This window comes from Catharus ustulatus, chromosome Z, assembly GCF_009819885.2.
Source record: "Catharus ustulatus isolate bCatUst1 chromosome Z, bCatUst1.pri.v2, whole genome shotgun sequence".
Lineage (NCBI taxonomy): Eukaryota > Metazoa > Chordata > Aves > Passeriformes > Turdidae > Catharus > Catharus ustulatus.
Window position 1 is genome coordinate 46,528,386 of NC_046262.2, and position 23,362 is coordinate 46,551,747.

A 23,362-nucleotide genomic window follows, 5' to 3' on the forward strand; every position below is an offset into this window, starting at 1 on the left:
GAACTGGATGGAGAACAGTGAAAAGAATTTGGAGTGGAAAATGCAATTCAGAGAATTCTCTTCTCCAATCTATGCAAATAATTTTCTGAAAATGAGGATTCTGAATATATTCCAGAAGATGCCAGATAAAGAACTCTCAAACTGAACTCAGGGACCTATCTGTATCACCTAAAAAACTCTCCACACCTAAAAAACTCTCTACATCCATCTCCCTACAGAGTTCACTCTGGTTCATTGTTTCCTTTGGTGCTATTGTCTGCCATGGGGTTACCATCAGAGAACACTGGTAGGCAGTACTTCCCTCTAACATCTATTTTCAACAGCCTAAATTGGTCTTCATAGGATTCCATTGTGCAAGCTGCAAAGAAACTTGTCTTGTTGCCAGCTAGAACTCTGAACTACATGTCTTTCTTTTCTTCACTGTTCTTTTTTTGGTTCACAAGCAACCTCCTACCAAAATCAGAATCTGCAGAAGAGACTACATCCAAGCAATAATGCAATGAAAAAGTATGAAGAGAAGCCCAGGTGGCCACCTTGCAAATTTCCAATGTGGAAGCCTTCGACCTCTCCGCCCAAGAAGCAGCTATAGTCCTAGTGTAATGAGCTTTACAAACCCCAGGAGCCTCTTTACCCTTAACTACATACGCCTCTCTAATACAATCCCTTAACCATCTAGCTAAGCAACTCTTAGAAGCCATTTGACCCCTCTTAAGCCCCCCTAAGAGTACAAACAATCTGTCAGAAGATATGAAATCTTTGATTCTTCTGTGATAAACCCTAAGTGTTCTTCTTACATCCAATTTATGCAGCCGTTGCTCTTTGTCATTGCTGGGTTTAGGGGAAAAATGAGGGCCAAGAAACCGTCTGGTTAAGATAAAAACTCAGAAGTTATCTTTGGGACAAAAAAAAATTTAAAAAGAGGAACCATCCAAAGAACTGTTTTGTTTCTGATGGAACTTTATACATGTTCTAAATATCAAAAATGAAGTACTATAGAATATAAGACAAAAAAATCAACTCACATTGGAACAGCTATAAACACATAAACACACCACTTGACAGAAGCACATGAAAAAAACATTATTTTTGTTGCATCTTTGTGTGAGTCACATAGATTAAGTCTCCCATGAATACTAAAAGCAACCAAAAATAAAGGAAAGAGGTACAAGGCTTCTGTCTATGCAATGCCTAGGGAAATTTAGGTGACTTGGACATTCATCCACCTTTCATGAATCGGTCATCTTTCTCTAATTTGCCAGCAGTACTACTCGCTGAGCACTGACACTTCAGATATCCCTCACTGCTGAGACAGATTGGATATACCCAACCTAGCTTTAACGCTCTGAGTGTATGGGTCTAGCACCATCAGCACACACTTCAGCCTGGGCTTATTCACTCTGCTTCTTAGGCTGGTTCTGCAGCCTGTGCTGCACTATAAACCTGACCTTTGTATCCAAGTTAACTTAAAGCTGCTTTGGGCATATCTACACTCTTGACTCTGTCAAATTAAACAAGATTCCTAGTAAAAAGGCTTCTAAATAAGTACAGAAGATGGTCATTATATTGTCTATAATGTGTTATTATATGCTATTAAAATGTGTTCTGATGAAAAGAAAACAAGGATTCCAACTAAACTTTCTTACCAAGAAACTCGGCCATCTTAAGTTAAAGCAGTAAGATTATCAACCCAATATAGGACATTAACAGAGACAATCTTAAATCCACTTTTGGTACTTAACACAATCTGGAGCTAATGGGAACATAGCTTTCATTCTCCCAGATCAAATAATCTTTCACTTCATTACAACTGAGATTTCCAACAATACGAAATTAAAAAAACACCAAAAAACCTTTTTTTCTAGTCAGGTCTCTTGTTAAAAATTTATCTGGACATGTCCTCTTTTCACAACCTATCTGTAAACATATCACTGAGCAAAATGTTGTGAATAGAACCACCCGATCAGAACAGCAACTCTAAAAACATAAATATGTCTGAAGACTTCATTAAAAGCATCTGAAAAATACTTACCTTCACTTGTTCTTCAGGGTAAAAGAAATTCCACTGTTTTTTTAGAATGTACCTTCTACCCACAAGACTGCCTCCTACAAGATCTAATAATATTTCCCATTCAGATTTAAGTAGAGATACCAATTAAGAACCGACTTGCTACAGCCATGATTACTCTAAAAGAACATTTCTCAAAAAAGGCCGCTTAACACTGTTTGGAGAAACAGTTCTGGATGTAATTAAGCTTGAAAAAATGCCTGCAGGGTAATTTTTACTTCCTGGAAAGTAAAATATTTTTTGCTAATGTTGAAATCTTTAAGTCCTCTGAATTACTGGAGACCACATGCCTTACAATACAGTCATATAAATAGCAAATAAATCTCCCATTCAAGGCTTTTTGAATCTTTTTTACACTTTCTCACATAATACAGTAATAAAAAGTACATTTATCATTGCCCTTACTGAATATATATGCTGTCCAACACATGAGAAAAACTTCACAAGTTTATTCTAACACCTCTTTGTAGAATCAAGGCCATAAAACATAAATTATAATATATAATAGCTTAACGTTTCTTGAGAATTAGTAAAACCAAGTGACTAAATGAGCCAGAAATACATTGAAGTCAGTAGCAAAAATGAAACACACATTTTATTACATCTTTGATGTACATTCTAAAAATATATAGGTTAACCTATATTCTTTTGGAGTGTCAATATTACAGGTGAAGAATACATCAAAAAATGTGTGCCTTGGAACTCTTCTTATTATTTAGTATTTTAATTTTTGTCAATTTAGTATTCTGAGACTACATCATTCCCAAAAAACCTTTCTCCTTAGCCTGCAGCTTGACTATAGAGATAGGGAACATTTGACTTCACATATCCTCTCTCTCCCTGAGCAGCCTGGCCTCATTTCTGGTTTGCAATAGAATCAAAGTTCTTGAAACCACTTCTCTCTTATGACTTGGAGTCTCTACTGGCAGAAGCAGCAGAGTAGAAGAACGTTTATGAGCATATTCCTGGAAGATTTTATTCACCCGAATTTTCACGATACCATGTTCTCCTGAATACAATTAGATGAAAAAAAGAGTGAGCTTGGAACCTATAGCAAATGTAAACCTGAGGCTTGATCATTTTACTGATGTAGGACACCCACCGAAGCCAGTGGGATAAGCATGCTAGTAAACATAGTACATACAAGTAAGTGTGAGAAATACGGGTTAAACAAGGACTATATCCTTAAGCAATTAGTTTCATGTACACTAAGATAAACTAAACTGATACTAAAGCCAGTGCTTTTCTCTCTTGAAAAAGGCAGCTTACAACGACAAGTTCAGAAAAAGTCAGTTTCAAAGAATTCAGACTCCAAGTATTGTGTCCTATGTGAGACACAGGATTTTATAGAGAATCTAGAAGGATATATCTTGTTACACTGATAGTTTTACATCATGGTTCTCCACCAATATCTACAGTTAGTATATCACATATTTAAAAAGAGCGATCAGTTCTTTTTTCCAAGTCATTTTGGTCTAATGTAAATCTGCACTTTTCAAAAGCCTTTTCAATGGATATGGTAACATATTTATTTGGAAAATATGATGACATAAATTAGGCAATTAATGTTTAAAATAGTATAAAATTATTCTTTTACACAAAGTAAATTAATAAATCAGGACAAAATTTCATTACCTTGAACATTCTTATTCCTCTCTGTAAATGAAGGCAGCAGCAGAATTTCTGTTGAGAGCTCTTCAATTTTTTCCTCCATTAATGAAAAGAGTTTGATAAGTTGAGAAAGACATTTGAGTTGATACAAGGTTAAGCAGAAGTTGCGTCCTTTCCTGTGGTATTCCTGGGAGGCTACTCAAATAAAATTATAAAATAGCTTTTATTATAGCTGAAAAAAAAAAGAACCTGCAAAACTGATTATGTAAGACAGTATAATGTATCAAGCAATGTAATTTTTCTTATAACATAATGTATCTTTTTCTCATTATAAAACATTCTTACATTATTTTTTCCTAAGTCTTCAGCATTTCTGAATTATCTGTGAGGTTCCAATTGAATTCCAGGGTTTGTTATTCATTAACTAGGATTTTTTCCACGCAATATATCTACTCAGAAATGTTCTCACCTGTGTTTTGCAGAAAACTCACTGTGTTGCAAAAGCCAAAAAGGGAAAAAACACATCATTACTGTATTTTAATGGTTTGGGACATCACATCACTTGTCACTCTGCAAGTCACTTTGTCTGTTTAACAATCTGCCAGCACAATACAGTTGATGAATATGACATTTGAGTGAAAGAAACATCAATCTGACGCTCCACAACTTTAAACATGTGGGGTTTGAAAACAAGTGAGACTGTCAGTGAGCAAATATCAGCAAGTTTTATAACTATAAGCATTTGGTATTTAAAAGAAGAAACCTAACATTTTATTTTGAAAGGTTAATACATGCACTCATAACATATAATCATGTCACATCAACCAGGGAACTCTGATTTCAGCACAGTCAGACTATAAACTACTGTGAGATGTTTCAAATTCAGTATTACCAAACCACACGGATTTAAGCTCTTTAATTTTATAATGTCTTTAAATGTAACAAATTTGCACTTCTATGGAAATTGTGGTGAACTGATACCATGTTCCTACACAGTTCTGTTGCAGATGTAACATCAGCACAACAGTTAATCTAGAAATGTTAGAGGGAGAGCCAGATCAGTTTGAAAGGGAAGCTCTGAAAGATGAAAACAGAAAGAAATTGATTGAAATATATGTGTCAAATCTTTCTTACCTTTGCAAATTTTAAGTACTTTGTATCTTCTTTTTCCTTCAAAGTTCCTAAATATTTTTTTAGGCATTTATAAACCACTTTTAAATAGACATAGATCTAAGTAGTAGAGATGAGCTCTGAATAATAATTCCATAATTTCCTATTCCTGTTTTGCAGTCTCAGAGAGTGGACTGCAGGTTTTGCATAGACATCTAAATTTCCACGAAGTTCCAAACAGATGTATTCATGTCAGTCCCTTGCATTTCTAAGATCATCAAAAGAGTTATGCATAATTGCCTGAGAGTCTCTTTCCTCCCTCAATAATGAATAAATAAAAAATCTACCACTGGATTTCTAATTTTAAGTCTTAAACCTACAAAAAATTACTTTCTGCTATTTAGAGGAATTTACTCCTTACCTGAAAATTGGAGAAAATAATCTGAGTTTAACCGACATGAAAAGACTGCCTGAGTATGCAATACAAGAACCACAAAACACATCATGAACAGAACATTAGTTCTATCTCCTACAATTTGAAAACCTTGTGATGCTTCTGCGCCATCTTTTGAGGAATAAGGAAACTATCCACTTATTTGATTGCCTCAAATGATATTTTCCTTATTAGACTGAAAGAAAGTGGCCGTAGAAAACAGAGGTTTACCATAGTAATGCTATTTTTAGAATACACTACCAAACTCAGAAAAAGTAAAAACTTTTAATGATCATTCAGAATACATTTCAGTTTTATTATTTCTCAGAAATGAAAACTCATTTATTTTGTGCTTGATGTTCAAGTAGTGTGCAGAGACCTGAGGATCCAAAGCTTGACTAAAAGGCCTTATATACATCCAGATCCTTAGGTTTAAGACACTGATGGCAGCATTTAATTTTGAAGACCACTGACCAGCCTGCTTGAACAAGCACATCACTGTCCATGTTATGGCAGAGCAGATTAAAAAGACGCTTCTTTTCTGACACTGTTCTGACTGGACAATCACAGGACAAAAACCTTTAAGAACTAACAGCCAATGCGATGACATAGAGAACATCTCAAAACAGGTTTAGAAATCTCGTAGAAGATTGTCATGAAGAGAACATGTCTCCATGTGGACAGATGCGAAATACACATGAAGACTGTGATCCATGTTCAAGTAAACCTCAGTGACATCAACCTGTTTGGAGGAAAATTGGCCCCATTCACAGAGTGGAGTACGCTTACCCTGAAAATGTTACTGAATGGATGGATCCTGACTTAGAGTGTTAGGTCAGAAAACTAACATACAGTAATTTCACGATTATAAGCCGCACCATTTTGACTAAAATTTTGGTCCGAACCCAAAGTGCGGCTTATAATCAGGTGCGGCTTATATATGGACAAAGAACAAAAAGTTGCTGTTTTAGTTTGGAGGACAGGTGTCTGCTGAGAAAGGCAGGAGTTTCTCTTTGAAATGGAGAATGCAAACCCCCTCTCTCCAAATTATTATAATTTTGAAATCAAGGGGCTTTCAGGCAAAAATATGGGAATTAGGAATAACAGTTCTTTTCTAGGGAAATTAAAATAGAAATACAGTACTACAAAGAAACAAACTCCAAACCCTGACACAGTCAGAGTACAACCTGACACCGTCAGGCAGGGTGTTGGTAGCAGTCCCATTAAATGGTGATTGCAGTCCCCTTGCAGTGACAGATGTGGCTCAGTTGGAGCAGTGCTCCTGCAGAAGGTGCAGTTTCCCTCTGGAGGTCCAGTGGTGATGTGGAGAAATCCGGTTTTCCTCTGGAGTCCAGTGGAGAAAGGGGCTACCTTAGTGTCCCAAAACCTCTGTTTTTATCTTGGTAAGAAATGTTGGGCTCTTCCCCCTGGCTGGAGCAACTTTCAATGGGATGCAGTAATTTTATCAGTCACGCAGTGGGACTCAATGGGCCATTAGCAGACAATGACTGGCTGGAGGAAGGATGGGGTGTGAAAAGATAAAGAACAATGCCTTGCCTGGTTTCAATGGATGGCCCATTAGCAAATTATCTGCCATTGAGATAAGGATCACTGACCCCACCCTCAACAGATGGTGATAGAACAGATACCTTTTGTCACACTCTGTATTGTAACATGCGGCTTATAATCAGTGCGGCTTATAATCGTGAAATTACTGTAACTCATTTACCCAGGTGACACAGTACAGCAAGAGAAACACCCCTCCACAATGAAAATAGTTTAAAATTGTTGTTAACATCCTATCCAATCCACAGAGGACCATACACAGGGTGGCTGAAATCTCATGAAGCTGATCTCAGCCAGCCATGAATCAATTAAGCAATGGCATTCCAGTCTAAGTGCAGGATAGAAAGGAAATGGAGAAAGTTACATGATACAAACGAACTTCCTTCCTGAACCACCTGCAATTTACTACTATCATTCTTCTAAATGGGATTTTTTTCTGATGTCTGACTTTAATTCATGTAGCCCTTTGACAAGGAAATTGTTGCAGCAGGATCTTTGGATACAGACAAACATCAATAGTACCTCAATACCACCTACTAACAACAGGACATGTTGGCTTCTTGCTAAAGCAATAGTTACAGAGAATAATTTCTAAAAAGGGACAGAAAGGCTGCTACAGAGGCTATAGAGAGGTAAAGTGTGTTCTAAAGCGTTTTTAGAGTGCCAAAGAGCTGATTTTGCAAATATTGCTTAAAAAAATGTTGAGATCAGGACCTAAACAAACACAGAAAACTAGGAAAAGGTTCTAAGCTCCTGAACATAGCCCCAGGCTTCCATCTCTGCAAAACAAGAATAACACCAACTCCGCTGTACAAAACCAATGCCTATGCTGATGATTGCTAAACTGCTCTGGAGGCCAAATCTGCTAGTAGAAATATCCCAAGTCAGGAAAATGAGCTATCTTTAGCTACACCAGAAAATATTCCAATCAAGCAGAATGTCAGGGACCACTGAAGTCTGGTTGCTTCTTGAGGAACTGAGAGTCAAGCATGATAACAAAGCCTGAGGACAGGCTCCTTGCCAGCCAGGGCCCCATACTGCAGATACTAAGAAAGGCAGACCCTAAGACGATAGGTTTCAAACAAGACTCCAGATCATAAGCATAACACAGATGACACAAATGTGAGGTCAAGTTAGGAAGCTAATTCACCCTTTTGAGTCTGGATCTGATCTGGTGAAGCTAACCACAAGTCAGGCACAGTTCAGTGACTACTCAGTGGAACCATAACGATAAGGCAGGTTCAAGCTCAATGCAGAAAAACTGAATAAATGGGGTCCACAGCTCTGGGGGAAATGAATATCAGGACACCTGTGATGTAGTTCAAGCAGAGACTGAAGACCTAAGCACAGCTGAAATAGATCTCCTGAGTGGGCTGTGGGGTAGGTCCCTGAAAATGCTGGTCAGGGCCTTCAGGCTCACTAGTGTGCACAAGGCTTTGCTGTATAGCTCTTAAAGAACTTGACTTTTCAGGCAAAAACTGCAGAAAAACTGGGAAACTGTCCTTCTGCTCCACGGAGGACAGTACAGCTATTTTGCTAAGAGGAGAAAAGAGTGTACTTGAGGTTTCTGCTATCTAGATGCAGTTCTTTCTGGGGGATAGGAGGGAGAAGACAAAAAAATTTCTTGAATGTAGTTGAAGCTGCTCTACATTTATTAGTAGCAAGTAAATAAATCTTGATAGTTCATTGCACAAAACTGGAATGAAGCAAAGGAATAAGCTCAAAACTTTCATGCAATAAAAATCTCTACATTTAGATAATCTCTACTCTTGAGTTCGTGCCACATAGAGGCAGAGGGAACCTAATTTATTGAGGAATGCTGATTTACTATCCCATCTATCAAAAAACAGGCACCAGAAGTCTGTCAACCCCAATCTGTAACCCAAAAGGTTACTCATAAGAGAGCTTTTCTTATAGAAAAAGAATACCCAAGTAAAACCAATATTGGATATCTATCAATTTGTGCAAGATTTGTGCGCTCGTGCCAAGGCAGCTGATGCAGTTATACAACACTGGAGAAACTAGGGATTCTATTTTCAGGTTTGGTCATTCATGTTAGCAGAATGTATTGAAGCTGAAGAAATTTTCCTAAGATCTGAAGGACATGCCACCCTTGTCGAAGAATAAAGCTGTCCATTTTACCAGAGACCATTTGGCTGGATGTAGCTGGACAGATGGTAGCATAGAATTTCACTTCACCAGTGATGAAGTTGAGAGGTGCCCATATGAATTCTAAGACAGCTAATACAGTAATTTCATGACTATAAGGTGCACCAGACTATAAGGCGCACTCCCGGGTGTCGGCAAATTACATAAAGCACACCGGACTACAAGGTGCACTTTCTTTTTGCAGGGAGGATCTGCTGCTAGTTCCCCCCATGCAGTTGCTGGCCGAGGCCCTGCCTCCACCCGGCAGCCACAGCTCTGCAGGCCTCCCTGCACCCAGCAGCCGCAGCGCCGCGGGACCCCGGGCTCACCGGCACCCGGCAGCCGTGGGCCCCTGGGCCCGCCTGCACCTGGCAGCTGCAGCTCCACAGGCTCCCCTGCACCCGGCAGCCGCAGCACCGTGGACCCCCGGGTCCGCCTGCACCTGGTAGCCATGGCACTGTGGCCCCACGGCCCCATCTCCACCCGGCAGGGCTGCGGCCCCGCAGCCCTGCCTCCACTCGGCAGCTGCGGCCCTGCCAGCTCCCCCCGCGGCTCACAGCTCACACTTCTGGGTTGGCAAATTTCACAACTTTGTCCATATATAAGGCGCACCGGACTACAAGGTGCACTTCTAGGTTCGGGCCAAAATTTTAGTCAAAAGGGTACGCCTTATAGTTGTGAAATTACTGTAAATTAATTAAACCATTTTTCAAGTAACACAAAGTGAAAAACATTCTATGAAACACTTGATTATTGTACATGACATTATCCTAAGTACTTAAATTCAGTAGCAATGTATCTGCCTTTATCTTAGCACTTTTAAAGATTTTCCCTCATCTCTGAAAAGGAAGACACATGAGAAATAAGGCTGAGTTAGATCTAGATGACCTGTGAATATCTGTTAACTTGTGATTTTATAGCAAGTTTCAAAAGTGATGCTTTCCTCAAAGCTGTAGCTCTTGAAACCATTAAAAAAAGTGTTCCACTCTCTTGGTTATAATCTGGAGGCACTTAAAATCTCAAAAGGCATAAGAAAACATGTGTGAATGAGACCCATAAGCTAAATGTAACTTTGTTTTTTTTTGGTTTTTTTTTGTTTTTTTTTTTTTAATGAGCATGGCACTTCAAATGTTTTAAAGAATTTTGAATACACAACATCTCAAAAACTGAGTGCCTAATTCTGATAATTTCAGCTCATCTAGGCATGTGACACAGTAAAGTGTGGCACAAAAATAGCTGCATCAGAGGTCAGCTGGCTCTAAATGTTAAAGAATAAATACATTATGATAGCATTGCTTTCAGATTAATTAGCCTTTACTACTTACATTACAGAGCCACATGGCTAAATTGCTTCTGAGACTTACGGTGGAATCCTTGGAAAGCAACCTGACGACTGTTTTCTTCAGTGATTACAGTGGGGATTTCTCCCTCAGCAAGAACCAAGGGTCTAAAACCCTCTTTAACAATTATATTATAAACTACCTTCCCAATACACAATACATTAGATATCATTCATCTGTCCCCATTTCTAAGACTTGATTTCATGTAAGATAGATCTATAATACTGTTCTACTACAGATGCAAGTAGGCAATGTTAGGAATTTCATTCAATAAAGCTATATAAGGAAGAAAATTTTAAAAATTATAGTGCAATATTAAATTTAAAATCTAACTACAAACTGCATACATGAAAATGGAATTACCATTTTGCTAAAATCCAAAAAGAAATAGTCTAATAAAGCAAAACAAACTCAGCTGCTGACAGTCATTTTATATAGGGTTATTTCAAGAGCTAAAGTTTCAAAGTCGTGCACATGCAGTTACATACATAAATTCCATTAACAATAATGTATTCCTCAGTAGTACTGACTTTTAAGTGATGCTATAACTATTAAAATAATCTTGCATTTATGGCAGTACTCATTTGCACACTATCTCCGAAACAGAGTTTGTATATAAGCTGTAATCATTCTTTCATTTGCATTTAGTAAAGATATATTCCATTTTTATGGACATCTGCTCACAGTTTTCTCAAACTGCATGTTGGTATACAATTTTTAATGCAACTGCTAGGTTTAAATAATTGGTATTGCTGGATATAATCAGTAATTTGCTTATACTGTAAAAAGCAACTTAGTATTTCTGCACAGTAGATGCAACACACGGTATTACACAAAACTAAATTATTACAAACAGTGCCAGCAGTTTTCTATACACAGCAGTTAAGCTAATTATAAAAAATAATCTTCATTACTGCAAGCTAGCATTTTTTTAACAGTTTAATTTGGATATGTTACAAGATACATTCAAGTCACATGGATACAATTACTGCAAACCCAAGAAGCTATAAAATGTTCCTAAACAAATCCCTTTGACCCTGTTAATGTCTGTTTCTTATTAATCTAAGGCTATGTTGTTTGTAACATGAATTTTTATGGAATATGAAAAAAAAAAGGAAATCCCTTAACAGTTGTTATTGATTCCATCATTTACTCACTCAAAGATAAGTGCCATTTACAAAGCGGAACAGATGCAGATGCTGACACAAATGTAAACAATTGTTGCATGGCTTACTGCCAGATTCTAAGCCAATACATTAAATTCCAAGTGAAGCATATTTCCCCTATAGATTGCACTTACTGCCACTTCATTTCCTGTGTGCTCTGTCTCTCTATTGCTGCTCCTGGCACTAAGCTATTTTCAGTTTGTTGGTGACCCCTGAGGCCTAGTCCTACCTCACATAGCCATTAGAGAAGGGAATTGCATGTGTGTGACATGGTCTGAAACCAATTATTTGATATTTTCTTCAGAATGATACCCAGCTCTGTTGGGAATGAGCAATCATGAAATAATTTACCTCCCGATTTAATTTTTTTCTGCACAAATTAGCTGTAGCCTGAGCAAGCTATACACAGCTGCTTATATCTCTGTCTCATCAGGATTCCACTTGAAATGGTGAAAAAGGAAAGGAGAGAGTAGAGTTGAATACAATAAATTGGGAAATCCTGCTTTAAAAAGGCATTGACAAGTTTATCAGATAGACTGATCACATGTGCTCTCTGCTGACTGAAACTGACAGTCCTAAAATAAATATTAGTGATGCAGCTGTTATCTGAGAGGTTAAAGCTTTTTAAACACGTCCTGCTTTGTGGCTCCCTCTTAGGTGCAGTGAAACCCAGGAGTTCCAGGATAATCTGGAAATCAGCCTTCACAAAGGAACTACAAATTGGCATTTTTTGTCCATTAAAAAAAAAAGGTCACAGATCTAAAAATGGTAAACATATTCTTATTAGACATCTCCATTACTGTGTGAACTTTATTATTCATAAATGCATAATTTTATACTATACATCCATACTGTGCATGTGGTAAAAAAATGCAGTGAACTAAGGGGTCTCAACTTATGGACAAACATGATAAGCTTGTATAAACTTGCATACACTTAACTGAGGGTGTCTCACAGAGATGTCACTGCCAGATATCAAACAATCTCAGTGAAAACCATACTTTTTGAAAAGATATTCACTACACATGACACTGATTAAAACTTGAATTTATTAATTTAATTTTTTTTAGATTTTATTTTTACTTATTTTATTGATTAAAATTTATTAAAATCTGCTCCATAATGCCTTCCCAGTAAAATGAGATCAGTTTTGACCTCATAGTGAAGGTTGATTCCATGTCAGGTTGCTAGATGTTTGTTACCAAATGTAAAGTCCTTTATGAAAATTGCATGGGTAAGTTGGCCAAAATGAAATCTTTAATTGTAAATCATGTTTACGGACCAACTGATGAATAAAAGTATTGTCCAGTGGTGGAAACACTGGATGGAGAACAGGAATATTGAATCACACTCTGACTTCAAATTTATGCTGTCATCTTAAATAAGTGATCTCAAAAATCTGACTCCTTGACAGCATACAGCTCTTTTACAGCCCTGAGGAACAAACAAGAGAGACTTCCTGAAGCACTCTGAGGAGGAAGCGCCTTGTAATCATGTTCAAGCAAATTACTTTATACACAGATACCTATCTTAGCTTAGCTCTGAAACCAGAGACTCAACCTCCTCCTTAATTCTCAAAAGTATGCATAACCTCTAATAGATTACAACACATTCCTATCATACATGACAGCGACACTTTAAATAATTCAAATGTAAATGAATTCTTCTGTTTCTGAATTAGAACTAATTAACTGGCCGTTCCATTTAAAGAATTTAGTGTCTGAAATCCAATAATTTTTTGATAATTATCAAAATAGTAGACATTTTTTAACCATCCCTTCAACTAAAATAACTTTAAAAACTTGTACACAGACAATAGTTGCAGTTGATTCCAGCAGCTGAGAGTAGTTTTTTAGGTGCTATTCTACAATTAATAATTTCTTCTGAAGTAGTAACTATCACCAAAAAGTCCTTTTTGAAAACTGCAACAAATGTCTTATGACAAAATTATGCTCTCAATAAAACTTCTCAGAGATCTGAAAAAATATTTTGGCCTTGCCAATGACATAAAATGATTCCACAAGTATTTTTTGATTTTTCTTGCTTACATTGTGGGCTGAGGGAGTTATCACATTCTCTGAAGTCTTCACAACTCACACACAGAAAACACCAAAGTAGAATGTTTTAAGAGAGTATAAAAAGTAAGAAAGCCTGCTGAAAAAAACTGAAAATAGTACCTACACTGAAACAGCAGTCTCTGAAAAGCTCTAAAAGTTGATCTCCCTCAGTATTTGCTTAAAGAGAAACTAAAGACTGCCAGGTCTGTCAAACCTTCTCATGAATTCTAACTTTCATAGGACTTGCATGTGTTGCCCTGCAAACCATTTTATCATATTTTGCCGATAGAAGACAATTCCAATGTGTATTTGAAAACACAGTAATCAACATATTTATTTGAATCTGGTTTGCATTTTTTAATGCCAGCAAATGTAAATGTCTACTAGCTGAATTTCAATGCTTCAGCATCTACATTCACAGAGGCTGGGTCTCTTATAGATTGGTTCATTACACTGGAACTATAGTAAATTCACGACTATAAGGTGCACCGGATTATAAGGCACACCTCCGGGAGTCAGTAAATGTCGCAATTTTCTACACTATATAAGGCGTACTGGACTATAAAGGGCACCTTTTTTTTGCAGCAAAGATTCATGCCTTGCACAACGAAGTAATGAATTAGTAACAGAATCTCGCAATCGTGGAGTTTACTGGCACGTGCTCAATTTGTAAACATTTTTCACAGATTGGTGTAGCCTTTAAATGTAGCCCCAAGCATCCTCCCTGTGCGCAGGCCCTGGTACTCCCGCCCGCCCCCAACTGGCGAGGCAGGGCTCGGGGCCGCACGTGGTTTGGGGTGGTGCAGGACCACCTGCGACTTGGGCGGCTCAGGGACGCCTGTGGCATGGGGCCGCCCACTCCCTCCCTCCCTGTTTGGCTCCTGTTGGCCAGGGGCTGTCCGCAGCCGCCTGGTCCCGCCCACCCCGTGTAGATCCTGCTGGCCGGGGGCTGCCTGTGGCTGCCTGGTCCCACCCACCCCATGTGACTTCTGCTGGCCGGGGGCCACCCGGTCCTGCCTACCCCGTGCGGCTCCTGCTGGCTGGGGGCTGCCCGGTCCTGCCCATCCCGTGCGATTCCTGCCAGCTGCAGCCGCCCGCTCCCGGCCCTGCTCATGGCTCGGCACTCCCGTGTCGCCGCCCCCCATTGCGGCTCGGCTAACGGCTCGCACTTCCAGGTTGGCAAATTTCACAACTTTGTACATCATATAAGGCGCACCGGACTATAAAGCGCACTTCTGGATTCGGACCAAAACTTTAGTCAAAAGGGTGCACCTTACAGGCGTGAAATTACTCTATGCAGATTAGATTGTTAGGAACCTTCAAGCAATCAGTAATTTCTATCACACGTTGATCATTCTTTTCTGTAGGAAGGAATATGCATGATATTAGATACTACGTATTTCCTTAAAAATAGATTTAAATGTCTATGTCATTTCTGCTTCTCTTACTCCAAGATATAAACAGAGCCAGCTCTAATTTGTTCAAATCAGCTAAAAAAATTTTTGCTTGCTGCGCCTTTGTATTTCAAAACCCCAGTTAGGCAAAGTCACCACAAAGATCTCATGATTATTTTTCCAAGGAATACAAACATCAAAAATAAGTCTACACAGATAGGAAAGAGGGCAGACACTGCCATTTAACAACATTTAGAGAAATGTTTCAAAATTCGTAATTTTTAAACAAATATTTTGTAGAAAGACTAATATACAAAAGAAGGATTAATCACATGTGTCAGTAAAGACACAAGTTGCCATGCACTGAGCTGAGATTACATAATTAAAACACTTCTTTATGCATGAGCTGACAGCATGGGGCATAACAAAACATATAATTTCTGTGTTACAGAAATTGCTGGAATTTCCCAGCATGTGAAGAGAAAATGAGTACACTGTGCCTTGTGCTAGAGTACAAAGATCTGGCTCTTAGCCAGAGGATGATCAGCATGTGAATCTACTGAGGCAAAGGAAACTCTTCTGGAAAATCTGAGACTAGTAACTGATCTAATTTCAGACAGTCCACAGTCCACAATATTTCTGGGCATTATGTGCTAGATTTGTAATTAAGAAGTTGGACTGGTTTTTAACCATCCTTATTCTCTCTAGGCCAGATAGACCAGCATATATCCATCATCTTGCTCTGTTCAGTAAAGATAGTGAAAAGTACTAATAAAATGACCAAAAGTTGTGTTTTTCAAAAACTCAGTGTATATACAGTGGCCCATTGACTGAAGACAGAGGCATTTTTTAAAATTATGACACTAAGCCTCATTGAAAAGAATATTAACATTCTAGTTTAATATGTTACAACTATCTTGTGGGCATGACACTGTTCCCTAATCTAACCACCTATATATTATTTTTCAAAACAAACTATTGCAACTAAAATAATTTTGACTTTTTACTGTACAATTTTTGTGTCAGAAGAGGTTGTCCTTCTTGATAAATATCAGTCAAGACCATCTCGTTAACTTGTAGTTAATGATGGCAAATGGACATATTGAAAAGACTCCTTGTTATGGGCTGGGGGAGGTTTAGAAATTTTTCCCATTATTATGTTAAGTTGACCGAGGTGGCTCCCCTTTTAGCCGTTAAGTGCTCAAGACAAAAGGATGGCTGGGATGGCCCTGATTTTCTTGATTGTGGACAGTGGAGTGCTGCTTTTGTCCTTCGGCAGGTAGGCGGACACTGGCAGCTCACCGGCCGACCTTGGAGAGAGAGGTTGTTTTTTCTCCGTGGTGGGATCAGGCCCCCTGGACTCTGACTGCTAAAGCTTCCTGCTTCTGAGAAAAACGTTGAAAACCAGGACGCCCACGGTGAGCAAGTTCTTCCCTCACCCTTCTCCCACCTGGGATAGCGCTGCCGCCTCGCTCCCCTGCTCCTGCAGCAGCCGCGACTGAAAAGTTGCCTGCCCTGCTCCATCGCAACTGTGCGGACGAGGAGGGCATCTGTGACTGGAAAAAAAGACTGAGACTGAGTTTTGTTCTATTCTGTCACTGTTTTGTTTTTTTTTTTCTTTCATATAGTTGATGCTGTTTTTGTTTGTCTTGTAAATGTATCAGTAAAGAACTGTTATTCCAAACCCATACCTTTTTGCCTGAGAATTCCTGAATTTCCTTTTCCTAGCAATACTGTCCCTTTAAACCAAAACACTCCTGCAACAACTTTCTTTGAATCAATTCTGCAGAAGCATATTTTAAAGACATTTTTGAAGTGTTCTCTAATCTGCCAAAGTCTTACTCAGTCTTCTTCATGCAGGCCCATATTCTGAAGTAAGAGAGACTTTCATGATAATTGTCCCTCAGATTTTGTCACTTTTTACTATTAAAGAGGAAACTACAGTATATAAATGTCAAATTGACTTCTGAACATTCACAAAATGTCAGACTATAGAGTAAATCAGTTTTCATCTTTTACACTTGGGAGGAGAATGCAATGATTAGAGACCACAGTGAGTTAAATGTTCTCTCCATTCTGAGGAAGAAAATGCAGGTATGCTGTGAAAACACAAAGGAAAGTAATTAGCCCATTGTGAAACATTTTTTAAAAAAAAGAAAAACAAGAATGAAACCATGTGCCTTTCAATCTCTGAAGAATTCTGAATAGATTTGAATACTTGTTTAAAAATATGAAGTGGAAGAACTTCATTAGAATGTAACAGTCTTAAAAAATACAAACCAAAAGATCATCAAGAATTTCCTGCTTTAAAAATACTTAAATAATTGCAAAAGCAAAGTTTAATAAATAAATAAATAACCAGATAATAAAATTTTGGAATAGGCATATTTTCAATATGGCAAAGAGTAAGTACGGAAATTTCATTGCCCGTTGTCATAATTTAGGCTTAAAACGCAATTTCAAGCAAAAAGATGCTCTAAAAAGATGGAATGTCTTCAGGTACACTACCCACTTTGAAATTATGCCAGTTCATCTGACATGTCAGTAATTTAGATACTGGTATCTTTCACCCTACTATAAGCTTAAAACCTAACAAGCTTATTGCTTTTGTAATATTTATGAAATGTCATTCTCGCAATTGAAACACATGTGTGGTCCTAGGGATATTATGTTCATATAGCCTTTAAGAGTGTACTTCCATTTTCTTAAAACTTCAACTCTGCATGTTCAAACAGACGATTTTATCTTCTTCTCAGTATTATTCATATTTTCATTTAATGTAGTTGTGTAGAAGAAATCAAATACAATACTTGCAAGGATAAGAAATAAGTAATATGTGACAAAGAAGCTATAAAATACATTATTTCTGGTATTACATTTAAGGATATTTGTTTTGTTTCCCCTGAGTAATGGGATCTTGATATGCCTGTCGAAATTTTATAGGATTCCCAAGGAAGACAGAAAACTGCAGAAATCTGTATCATATCAACCAGTATGTCCACTGATTATCAATTTCAACTTCATATTTTAAATTCCCACCAGCACTATTTGTTTCATTATTTTAAATACGTGACAAACCTATTGAATATCTCAACATTGACTGGTTCACAATAAAAATTTAGCAATCTCAGCAATATAGAAAGCAAAACAACTAATGATTGTATCTGCATTTTTACTCAATCCCTGTGTAGTAACATTTTTGCTGCTGTTAATTTGCGTAGTCTGTGGTAGTTACGTATGCAAAAGAGAGAAGTGCTATAGTTTTACTTGACACCTGTTAGTTCCCCTCGTTCATGGATAGAAACCATGGTTTTTATTCCCACCTGTGTAAGGTATGGGGATGATTGTGCCACACCTCACAGTATCTGAAGACAGGCTGAGATAGCTGAGTTTGTTCAGCATGGAGAACAGAGCAGTGAGACATTAGGGCCCTCTCTAGTACCTAAAGGGGCTACAGAAGAACAGGAGACTAGGGCAGTTTGACAGGACAAGGGGAGATGGCTTCAAATTGAAAGAGGGTAGATTTAGATTAGATTTTAGGATCGAATTCTTGATTGTGAGGATGATGACACACTGCAATAGGTTGTCCAGAGAAGCTGTGGATGCCCCATCCCTGGAAGTGTTCAAGGCCAGATTGGATGGGACGCTGAGAAACCTGGTCTAGTGGAAGATGTTCTTGCCTGTGATAAGGGAGCTGGAAATAGGTGATCTTTCAGGTCCCTTCCAATCCTTACAATTCTGCAAATATATGTGCAGAGCAGCTCAAAGGGTCAGTAGCTGCAATGGTGACCTGCACAGAGGTACCATTCTTTCTGCATCTTGTTTTCTGTATCTTGTTTTATTTCACCCTCGTACTTGTAAAAAAAAACCAAACAGATAGTGGACTCCTGAAGAAAACATAGCGGAAAACCAATCATAAGTACAGCACAAATACTGTAAATTATCTGCAATAAATTGTTATCTGTAGAGAAATATCAAAACAGTTGCAAAGATATAAATACATGAATCCAAGTTGAGAACTCTTTAATTTCCAGATATAAATGGAACTACTAAATTAAAGTTTCAGTAATTAAAGGTATTGAAATTATTCCCATATGTGAAGAGTTAGGGTATTTTAAATCATGCAGTCACTAAATCAGGAAGTATTAATACCATTTTAGGTATATTTTTGCTAGAAAAGACAAAAATCACAGTAGGCCATAATGGTGGCTACTGAGATCACAAACCAAATGAATGCAAATTATACAGAAGGATAAAAACAAGCCTGAAACTAAAGTTCTTAATTTCAAAAAGAGGAAATTACAAACTAGAGGGAATAAAACCATACGCAAATAAACACAGTAGAAAAAATTTAAGTTAAATATGCAAAACCAAAACTCATATCTCAAGTTAGCTCTTCAGCAAATTGCTGAGAATATATGTGAGCCTAAAACAGGTTTTCCTCACCAAGTACTTTAACATCCCAAAGTTGTCTTCACTTCAACAAGTTACTCCAGAGCCTTTTTTTCTTCTTTCTCTCAACTACACTGCACAAATGCAGCTCCTATAAATGGTACTGCATCCTTCTATTCAAGATTAGCTATATATGCCACCTTCATTTTAGGTGTTCCACAAACACAATATATTCTATAGGAACTCATGAACATTTAAAGATAATATATATAAAACATATTATATTCTGGAGAAAGAAAATTATATTCTGGTTTATATTTTGGAGAAAGAAAAGAGAAAGGAAGCCTACTGGACATCTAACTACAATGATATATACTGTGGTAAAAGTGTAATACATTAATATTAAAGGTTATCTATGAAAGTATTTTAACTATTTTCTAGCTAAAAATGTGCTTGGTCAAACCAGAATCACTTTCGTTTACTTCCACTTTGATATTTCTCTTAAAAATAATGAATAACTGATATTTAGCAACACAATATCTATTGCCTCAGATTTTAAAAACAAAGCTCAGTTATTATTATAAGTGTTTAGGGGTCTCTGAAAAATCTAAAAATATTAATCAATTTGAATATGTCAGGAAAAAATAAAGCTCTAATCTCAGTTTCATTTTGACCACTGGAAATTTTTAAGAAACAGCTAATTAGTCTACATAAATATTTATACTCTGTCTATATACAAAAACTATATAAACAAAGCCAAAGGAAACCTTCCACTATTACATAAACTGTTCATAATTCTATGGGCTTTAAGTTTCTTTGGCAGATGTCTTATCATATATAAGAGTAGCTGTTTATGCATCTAACAGATGACAAATTAATACAGGTTAGTCATGCCTGATTAAATTAGCTTAACATTTTTGCAAACAAAGGAACACAAAAAAGGTTCAAAAGGTAAAACTACAGTACAGAGACTTATAGCAAATAATTTCTGAGAAATACCACATTGGAAATCAAAGGAAGAAATTGTAAGAGATTACCTGAAAGCCAGCTGTGATTCTTTCCATGCTAAGTATTGTCAATTTGATATTTTTGGTATACTTTTAAATACCACAACATTACATAATCTTTTGAAAGATGCAAATTATTAATATGATAGAAAGTCTGAAACAAAAAAATCCTACTAATAACTAAATCAACTTGAGGGAGTGGGTTGGGAAACATTCCTTGCATATTATAGCAAGTGGGAAACACTGATTGTGTTCTGAGAATACACAGAGAAACTATAAATAATGTTATATAAAAACCTCCTATCATAACAGCCCAAATACTATTGGCTGAATGCAGTACATAGGTTAAAGGTAATGAGGTACAGATCTAACAGGTAAGAGAATCAAGTAACATAAAACCACCTGCCTCCACTAGGGCTGGCAACAGAGGACACTGAGTTCCAAAATCTGCCTCTTTTCACATGCCATTTTGACACCTTCTCTGTCAAGCCACACACTTCCTAGGTACTGATAAATGGAAACAACCTCTTTAGAGTACTTCACAAATAACTGCTCTAGTACAGAATGAAAACAAAAACGCTAATTCCTTACTTCATAATTAGATTATTATATATGCAATATTTTAAAGATAACATTGTTAAAGTTTATTATACAACATCTCTATTTTCCCAAAAGAAATAGGCTGTCTATAGAAAGTTTTCTGAGGTTCTGGCACTGCTTTATTATCTTCAGTTATTTTTTTTCCTATGCTGTACAGTAGGATCAATTACAGCAGTTCTTATGAAAAAAACCCACAACAAATTACAGCAATTTCACAAATACAAGCCGCACCGTTTTGACCAAAATTTTGCTCCCACATCAGAAATGCGGCTTATACTCAGGAGTGGTCAATATGTGAATAATTTTCTGACATTTTCAACCTCAGGAGTGCAAACTGAGTCAGTGCAAACTGCAAAGTGGAGCACCTGCCAGTAAAACCCTGCATTTACGCAGTTGTTACAAATTGGTTACTCTGTTGCACAGTGGGTGTAGTTGGCTCAATCCAGGCAGCACAGGGGGTGGAGAAGGCAGGGCAGCTCCCTCCTGCTGGCCTCGCGGCTCGGGTGGGAGGCAGGAGGCTCTCTCCTGCTGGCCCCATGGCTCGGGGGGCTCCCGTCCCCGTGTGCCGCCGCTGCAGGAGGGGGGTGGCTCCATCCTTGCTTCCCACTGCCGCTGTGGGTGCCGGCGGGCTCTGTGCCACCCCTGCCACCGCGGGGCAGCGCCGGGCCGGGGCGAGTGAGCCCAGCGGCAGCGGTAGCCGGCCCCGAGCGGCCCCACCAAGCGGTAGCGCCGAGCTGGGCCACCCAGCCCTGTCAGCAGCCCCGAGCCCTCATGGCCCGAGCCGAGCCAGTAAACTCTGCCCTGCCGCGATTCTGTTACTATTTGGCAACTTTGCTGCACACGGGTCCTCCCTGTGAATGACAGAGTGGCTTATACTCAGGTGTGGCTTATTTATGGATAAAGAACAAAATGTTTGCCAACACCCGGCAATGTGGCTTATACTCAGTGCGGCTCGTATTCGTGAAATTACTGTAACTAAAAACCACATTACCGTGAGGATGGACTAAGCAAATACAAACCCTTCTATCACATCTGGGATAACAGTCCCAACACAATGCTGTAGATTAAATTATTTTCATATTTTGAAATGTGCTGGTTTGAGGGTTCCCAGAGGGCAGAGGCAACATACATCAAAAAATAAGAAAAACATCTGTCTTTCAGCTAAGAAAAAAAGCCTTCCCATTCTATCCTTCCCTTCATAATTATGCACGAGGTTCTTCTGATAACTTGGCAAACCAGGTATCACTGCCAAGGTAATCTATTAAAACTGTCTTTCAACCTAACCTATGTAAAAATAAATTTGCACTCTAATTTGTTGGAGTGCAAGAAAGTACCAGAATTTATGAGTTCCAAGCAGACAAAGTCACTTGACATTAAGAAACGGGCAACCAAGTACCAGATTTTAAGAGTTCCAAGAGGAAAAGTGACTTGACATTAAGAATTTATCCACCATTCCACATCTCTTAAAATATCTCCCACATAGTTATTGCACTGTGAACAAACTGCCTTGTGATGCCTTGTGAACATTTTAATTCCAAAGGAAAAAAATGCATTTATATAACTTAGTGTGGTACAAATGTAGTATATTCATACATTTATAGGAGAGAAATCTCTTTCCAAAAAATTCTTCACATATGACCTCATATACAAATAAATTACTCAGTAATAACTGTTTGAGTTATGATACCAGGATTTTTTTTGCATGAATTGATGAATAATACTAAATAATAGGCTATGACACATCCAGAATATGAAAAAAAAAAGAAATAACAAAATCCCAAAACCAAAATCCCTCAAAACTTCACAACTCTGACCTCATATTTTGTTTTAGCCCTCTGATTCCTGATTTCACTATTGGTGCCTTATGGTTTCCCTGCCTGAAGTTTGTAAGAGCAGTTTTCTGCAGAAAACTAGTAGGAATAACAGGAAACCAGTAGGCAACTCAATACCTACTTCCCATACTAACTTCTTGAAGTAAAATAACATGAAGGCACAACTATGACAGCCCCTGTGATGAATGCAATCCTGAGAACTGAACGATATAAATGAACATCAATTCTAAACACATTTTATGGTACTAAGGAGACTGCTGCTGCATCTGAAACCTGACATTTAATGAATTTTCAATGAAAATTAAAATGTAGTCTAATATTTATGACATAGAAAAGTATTTTAATTATTTGCAGGAAATGTTTTAAAGTTACAAACAAGTCCTAAGATTTACTTTGTTTTCACCTTCCTCTGTATTTTTGACTGTACAACAGAAAGGTGAGCTGGAAATCTGTACTGACAGATGTATTGGCACAAAAACATGCAAAGTCACATCCTATGGCAAAAACAAAAACTAAGCAGAGGAAGTATGTATTAATAGATTGAATGACTGTTTTCTTCCATCTTGTAATACAGAGTTAAAGTATGATTTTTCAGAGAGACATGTTTGTGATCACATTAAACTCCATGTTTTAGATGTAAA

At 37.8% G+C, this 23,362-nt stretch overlaps 1 protein-coding gene across 11 annotated transcripts in view; it reads right to left on the bottom strand.

Annotated features, from left to right (window-relative positions):
• Positions 1-23,362, bottom strand: part of KIAA0825 (KIAA0825 ortholog) — a 276,964-nt gene that overhangs the window by 184,350 nt on the left and 69,252 nt on the right. For 9 of the 11 annotated variants that reach the window (XM_033084906.2, XM_033084907.2, XM_033084908.2 and 6 more), the window contains 2 exons: positions 4,146-4,166; positions 3,701-3,871 (listed from right to left, as the gene is read on the bottom strand). In XM_033084906.2, the coding sequence (XP_032940797.1) occupies positions 3,701-3,871; positions 4,146-4,166 (192 nt within the window). The remainder of the gene's footprint in view (positions 1-3,700; positions 3,872-4,145; positions 4,167-23,362) is intronic. The other 2 variants (XM_033084912.2, XM_033084903.2) reach the window with 1 other exon arrangement.